At 37.6% G+C, this 6,703-nt stretch overlaps 1 protein-coding gene across 2 annotated transcripts in view; it reads left to right on the forward strand.

Annotated features, from left to right (window-relative positions):
- The window catches only part of Pgm2l1 (phosphoglucomutase 2 like 1), a 50,849-nt gene extending 44,607 nt beyond the window's left edge, over nt 1–6,242 (forward strand). For both annotated transcript variants that reach the window (XM_031387522.1, XM_031387524.1), the window contains one exon: nt 686–6,242. In XM_031387522.1, the coding sequence (XP_031243382.1) occupies nt 686–788 (103 nt within the window). In that variant the 3' untranslated portion in view covers nt 789–6,242. The remainder of the gene's footprint in view (nt 1–685) is intronic.
- Nucleotides 6,243–6,703: the final 461 nt, after the last annotated feature.

Consider the following 6,703-nt stretch of genomic DNA (forward strand, 5'->3'; position numbering starts at 1 on the left):
GAAATCCTCCTGCCTCTGCCTCCCAAGTGCTGGGATTAAAGGCGTGCGCCACCACTGCCCGGCTGTTTCTTCTTTTTTTAAAGACAAGCTGTCATTATATAGCCCTGGCTGGCCTCAGACTCACAGGGATCACCTGCCTCTGCCTCACTGCCTCTGCAGTGAGTGCCAGGGCTGCTTTCTGATACCTGAAAGATATGTAGTATTGTTCCATATCTTCTGTACTGAATGTCCTTCAGTATCTCAGAAAGCCATTTTTAATAATACGTGCTATTGGTGTTCTGAGCTATTAAATTGATTAACCTAGGAAAATTCAGTGGCCATTATGAACTCATACTTTGTCATTGGCCAGAAGGCACCTAGATACAGTTCAGTTTTAGCTTGTGATTGTTGTTTTGTATATGAATTTTTAAAGAGTCTTCTTCTGTTTTATTTCAACTGGGTGAATTTCTGTTTTGTTCATCAATTATTTAGTTGTCCTATCAGATATGTACCTTCCTTAAATGTTGCCTCCCACACCCAGTTCAGCCTCAGGCCTTTAGCTCAGTGGTAGAGCGCTTGCCTAGCAAGTACTACAAGGCCCTGGGTTCGGTCCTCAGCTCTAGGAAAAAAAAAAGTAGAAATGATTTAAATAAATGTTAAGGCTATAAAAATAAGAATTTTAAATCTCTTTGTCTTTCTCCCTCAGTGACACTACCTTACTGGAAGGAGAATTAAAGAAACTCATTGACGCTCTGATAGAGAACTTTCTGGAGCCCAGTAAGAATGCACTGATCTGGCGTTCTGTGTAGAGCACATCAGTACATTATGACTTTGCACTGACATATGGAACGAAACCTCCAAGAACTCCACTCAGTGAACCTTGTGTTAGAATTCTCTCATCTGCCAAGCTATCTTTTCCCTTTCTTTCCTGTGTTCATCTGGCTTAATAGATTATATACAGTTGAAATGAAAATGTTTGAATGAGTCAAATATTTTCATAATCTTAAATGACAGTCATTGCATTGAAAGTGTTCCAGTGGCACGCTGTTCCTCCTGTACCACAAACAATACAAAAGTCAGTTTTCTTATTGAACTGTGGTTAAGCTTAGTTATATATCTTGTAATTGTGTATAGCATGGTTTAAAAGAAGTCAAACATATAACTATAGGGTTAGTTAAGGAAATTATTTCTTAAAGGTGTGTGTGTGGCTAAGAGTACTGTTCCTGCCCAGTGTGGGAAAGTTCTTGTGTTGTAGATAGTTTTTCAAATTAGAAACCCAGCTTGGTGGCATATTCCTGTCATCACAGCCCTAAGGATGCTGAGGCAGGAGGATCATTAGTTAGTTTATGGCCAGCCTGGGCTGCACAGTAATTCTGTCTCAAAGAAAAAAAAAAGAAAGAAAAGAAAAGAAAAACTGTTTATAGGTTATTTAGGTTTTCTGATTTAGGACAGATGTTACAGTCTGTGGTTTTGCACCTCTGTTTCAGGTGCCCTTGGCATGGTCTATATTTACTGTTTGTATTTAAGACTGATGTTTACTGAACATAAAACAGTAGTGGCAGCACTCCTCGTGGCTTTATTCCTGTCAAACTCCTCAGTGCATTCTCAGGGTCTAGTGTAAACTGAAACAACGTTCTTGCGTTGAATATAATTCCATCAGTCCATTTTCAGATAGTTAAAGAAAATCTTCCAAACTATACAGGTGCTTCCTCTATAGGAAACAGATTTGTTGACTCTAAAGATGGTTATAGAAAAAGGTCTTAATAAAATTTGGCTTAATGTAGCTGTAGCTGAGTCTTGATGCGAGGATTCAATTATCATAACCTATAAGTGAAAAACTCTGTCCTGTGGCATTTATTTGGCAATCTTTTTGAATTACATTTTTATAACCAGATTTATTTTATCTGATAATATTAATTTTAATAAGGAATGAAACATCAAGATATAAGTATTTTCTACAGCCATACCTAACCTTGATTCAATCCTTAATCTCATTTTATCTTAGAAGCTAAACAAGGCTAAGCATGGTGCTTGAATGGGAAATTTTAGGTATTACAAAACACTGAAACTGATGTTTAAAACTAGGTCAATTTATTTTCGTATGTTCTAGCAGGCTTTGGAATTTCTGATCATATAAATACTTTTCATCTTTTTCCAATGCAAAACAGTTTACAGGAAAGTTATTTGTGGTTGACTCTCTAGCCTTCTGAAAAGCCCTAATAGAAAAATATTGTCCAGGCTTCCCAAATTATATATTTCCCTACATAGTTTACAGAATACACACATTATAGTTATGATAACAGTAACAAGGCCTTCAGGTACAATCATTTAAGAAAAGTTGCCTATAGGAGACAGCACTGACATTAGATGATTTGTTTCCTAAAAGTAAATAATATAAAGCCTAAACTGATTAGAATGTTAATTAAATCATGGTTTGGTTTGTTACAGCTTGAGGATAATTTTGGTCGAGCTTATAAAATCCTGACATAGGTTTTACATTATGTTGCCACTATTGCTCTGTGTTCCTTCCTTACTGTCTTAGAGCTGGGTCTTATCTGACTATAGATGATAGCTAGTTAATGTTCAGTACCATTTTCATTTCAGTATAAGTTTATTTTAAAGGCTTTGTGCTAAAAAGTAGTATATAGGATCTTTTTGTTGGCCGGGCGGTGGTGGCGCACGCCTTTAATCCCAGCCCTTGGGAGGCAGAGGCAGGTGGATTTCTGAATTCGAGGCCAGCCTGGTCTACAGAGTGAGTTCCAGGACAGCCAGGGCTACACAGAGAAACCCTGTCTCGAAAAACAAAAACAAAAACAAAAACAAAAAAAAGAATCTTTTGTTTTATTTTTAAAATGTTTAAAACATTTTATTGGCTTTTAGGAGTATAAATTGTAGTTTAGGAAATAGTATGTATTCTACAAAGTGGTATAATCAAAGCTATACATGGAAAAAACATGCATATTCAGTTTTAGTGTCTGTGTCCCAGTGGCCCAATGACAAAATGGAAACTAAAGTGATGTGGCAGCCTATTTCTAACAAAAAAGCCACATCATGATTGTCATTCATTTACGAAGAGAACATCTTTGTTTCAGTGCTTAAGCATATACAAGAAATAAGTCATCTTAAAGTAAAGTTACTGACATTTGAGCTCTTATCTTGAAAAGCTAAGTTCCAAGTATGTATAAAGGTTACCAGAGTGTGTAAGTTGAGGAGACTGTTTGATTTTTGTCTATATTCTTGAGTCTGTCTGAGCATGTTTAACATGAACTTGACCCAATGGGTGCACAGGTGCCTAACAGGACAAAATTTAACGACAGCTCAAGATAGGAGTGCCAGCCTGTGGGTCTCGACTTTGGGATGATAACTACATTGTTTATCTCTTCCCTTTTTTCAGCAATAGTATGGGGATATATTCCCTTTGAGCAAATAAATCAAAACAACTATTTTTTGGAATTCTGAGGAAAAGAATTAGGCTGGAATACAGCCCAGTGGTAAAGCACTTATCTAGCATGCAGATAAAGCAAAGCTTATATTTGATCTCTGGCAATACAAAAAAGAAAGAGAAAGGTTATTACTGACGGAGCGAAGTCAAACATAAAGTGGTAATAACGAACAAGAGACCAAAGTAATGATGGTATAAGAAATGCTCGAGAAGTACAAACCATGCACTGTAATGGTGGGTAAACTGTATGCGGGCCTTTCACTTGTGCTTGTTAGGATGCACAGACAGCAGGCCTGTATTGTTTTCCTTCAGTAGTGATCACTGACAAGAAGCCCAGTTCTAGGAGGTGAGGTTCAATTGAACTGTGGGTTCAGTTCCTAGTGGGATGTTGTTTCAGAATCACATGTTAATGAAAGAAGATAAAGAACAAAATTAAAAGAGATAAAACCAAGACTGAAAAGTGTAACCTCTAAGAAAAAGTTGAAGGCATTAAGATTATTGGACTCTGAAACAAAGAGCTGTTGAGTTCATTTACTAAATCATAAATTATTCATTGGGGTTTTTGCTAAAGGTCTCAGTAAGAAGCACTATTGGCACCCTGGTTATCTCTAGTGAAGACACCACAGGGAATAAAGTTGCAAAAAACTAAACAAGACCTAGTCTAAAAACTGAAAAAGGCGACAGAGAAAGGAACTAGTTGAAAAGTGAGTCAAACAGGTAGGAGAGGGTTAAGAGAAGGATGATGGTGTTACTATCATCATAATACATTCTATACACATATGTAATGGTCAGAAATAAATGAATGGACAACATGAAATGTTTAAGAGGTTAGAATTTCCTGGATGGAAGTGATCATAAAACCTATTTGAAACCTTATTTTTTGATGGAATAATATTTGAAATATTAAGGGATATACCAAATGTCAGTTTAAAGATTCCTTCAAACATATTTTTAAGAATGGGTTTGGAACAGACTTGTGTATAGAGCGCTACCGGTAACTTTTGTGTTTCACTCCATATCTAGAGTTTGGCTCACCAATAACTTGTATATATTTTGAATGGGAGGTGCATGGGTGCAGCGATGTGTGTTCTCTTTAATTTGCCAGCTATATGAGGCTTGAACACACTTGTGTTCATCTGGGAGAATGGGCACCTTTATAAGATATTTAAGATTTATTGCAAATATAAAGTATCAGCATTTGGATATAGTAACTTAAGAGAGAGTCCAAGGGATTGGATACTTTGTGATGTAGCAAATAGACCCCCTCCCCCATTTCTTTATGAAGATGCTTCTGGAGTTGATGCAACAGAGACATAAGTGGGAGTCTCCTGGAGCAGTTCAGTAATGCTGCTTCTGCTGCTGTTTTCAGACTTTCCACTGATATTTGTAAAGCTTGAAAAATACAAATTCCATTTGGATACATTTAATTTCACACCTTCCCTGCTCTACCTCCCTCCCCGGGCGTCCTTCTACCTTCTGTTACTGTGAAATGCTACTACTCTGTTACCTCACTGATGAGAGTCTTAACTGTTCATTCAGATGGCTTTAAACTTAGTTGTGAATGGTTTGTTTATAGACTGTCGTTTTCATTGTTGTCAGAATATTTGAGATGTACTGTATGAAATAACTTCAGTGTCTTTCAAAGCCCGTTTCTGGTTGCTGGATACTACTAGATGGGTGACACTGTGGGCTTGTACAATGGATTTGTTTTCTGAGTTTGTTCTAGAAACTGATGAGGAAGCAGGTATACCAACCAAAGTAAGAAGCTGATCAAGAGTTGTATTGGGGGTTCTCTGTGCTCTGGGCTGTCAGAGTACAAAAATTTGAGGAAATATTTTTTCACATTGTCCCTTGAAGAATTTTACCATAAGTTCAAGGTCAGTTTAAGCTACATGGAGAGATCTAGACCAATAAATAAATAAATAAATAAATCAAGCAAGCAAGCAAGCAAGCAAGCTTAAAATAGAAGAGAGTGGCGCATTGTCTGCCTCTTCACAAAGCATTGGTTTAGTACCAATCAGAAACAAAATCAGTGCTATTATTTTTAACTATTCAAAAAAAGAGAACCTATACATTTAATTAAGAGGCCAAGACAAGGACAAAGTGACCAGAGTTTGCTTTCTAAATTTTCTATCAACAGCACCCTAAAGTAGAAGAGCATGAAAAGGATGGGGAATGGGGCCTTGAGAGCAAAACCCAAAGAAGCCATTCACTGACGTGAGAGCCCATGGGAGCCTCTCAGTCACAAGTGAATTGCCAGTTCTCTACAGTAAACTGTAAAGATGAACTTCAATCATTAGGAGAGAAACACAGGGCACTGGGGTGCTGCTCAGTGGTAGAGGGCTTGCCTGATATGCCAAAGGTTCTAGGCACAACATCCCCAGCACCATTAGAAAATAAAAAGAAAAAAGGAAAATATCAGAAAGGTACACAAGTTTATCATGTAACTCCTAAATTCCCAGCCCCAAAACCCCCATCTGCAATTGCTGCTTTTTCCTGGAAGAACATACAGTGATCTTATAATGAATACACATTCTAGGATATTCTCTGCCTTTATACTTCCAAAGTATTAATGCCAGATTAATTGGCCTGTGACATATGTTACCCTTGAACCTTATAATATTGTCTGATGTATAAGGCAGTTTATTTTGTTTAATTCACTAACACTCCACAACCTACCTGTCAGCTGCCTGAGAGCAAAGATCATGGCTTATTGTTTTTAATACCTATTTTGCTTAATTCAGTATCTCCTATTATACAGTATTTAACTGGTGGTAATAGTAGTAAAGGAAAAAGCTTAAAAGATAATAAAACTAATTTTCCAATTCGATTTTTAAAACAATATTACTGAAATCTCCAGTAAGCAGTGTTTAGTTTACTAAGCATGCACACCCTTAAACACTCACTGTCTTAGAGATTGTATTGCTGTGATAAACACCATGACCAAAAGCAACTTGGGAAGAAAGGGTTTATTTCATCTTAGAGGTTATAGTCCATTGTGTGTGGAGGGCGGGGGAGAGTCACGGCAAGAACTCAGGTTCAAGAACCTGGAGGCTGGAACTGAAGCAGAGGCCCACCATGGAGGGGTGCTGCTTCTTGGTTTGCATGCTTTCTGATAACATCCAGGACCACCAGTCCAGGGGTGGCACTACACACAGTGAAATGGGCTCTCCCACGTCAGTCATCAAGAAAATGCCCCACAAGCCAATCTGACGGGGGTGTTCTCCCGACTGAGGTTTCCTCATCTAAAAGGACTAGCTTTTGTGTCAAGTTGACATAAAT

This window comes from Mastomys coucha, unplaced genomic scaffold (assembly GCF_008632895.1).
Source record: "Mastomys coucha isolate ucsf_1 unplaced genomic scaffold, UCSF_Mcou_1 pScaffold21, whole genome shotgun sequence".
In the NCBI taxonomy this organism is placed as follows: Eukaryota; Metazoa; Chordata; class Mammalia; order Rodentia; family Muridae; genus Mastomys; species Mastomys coucha.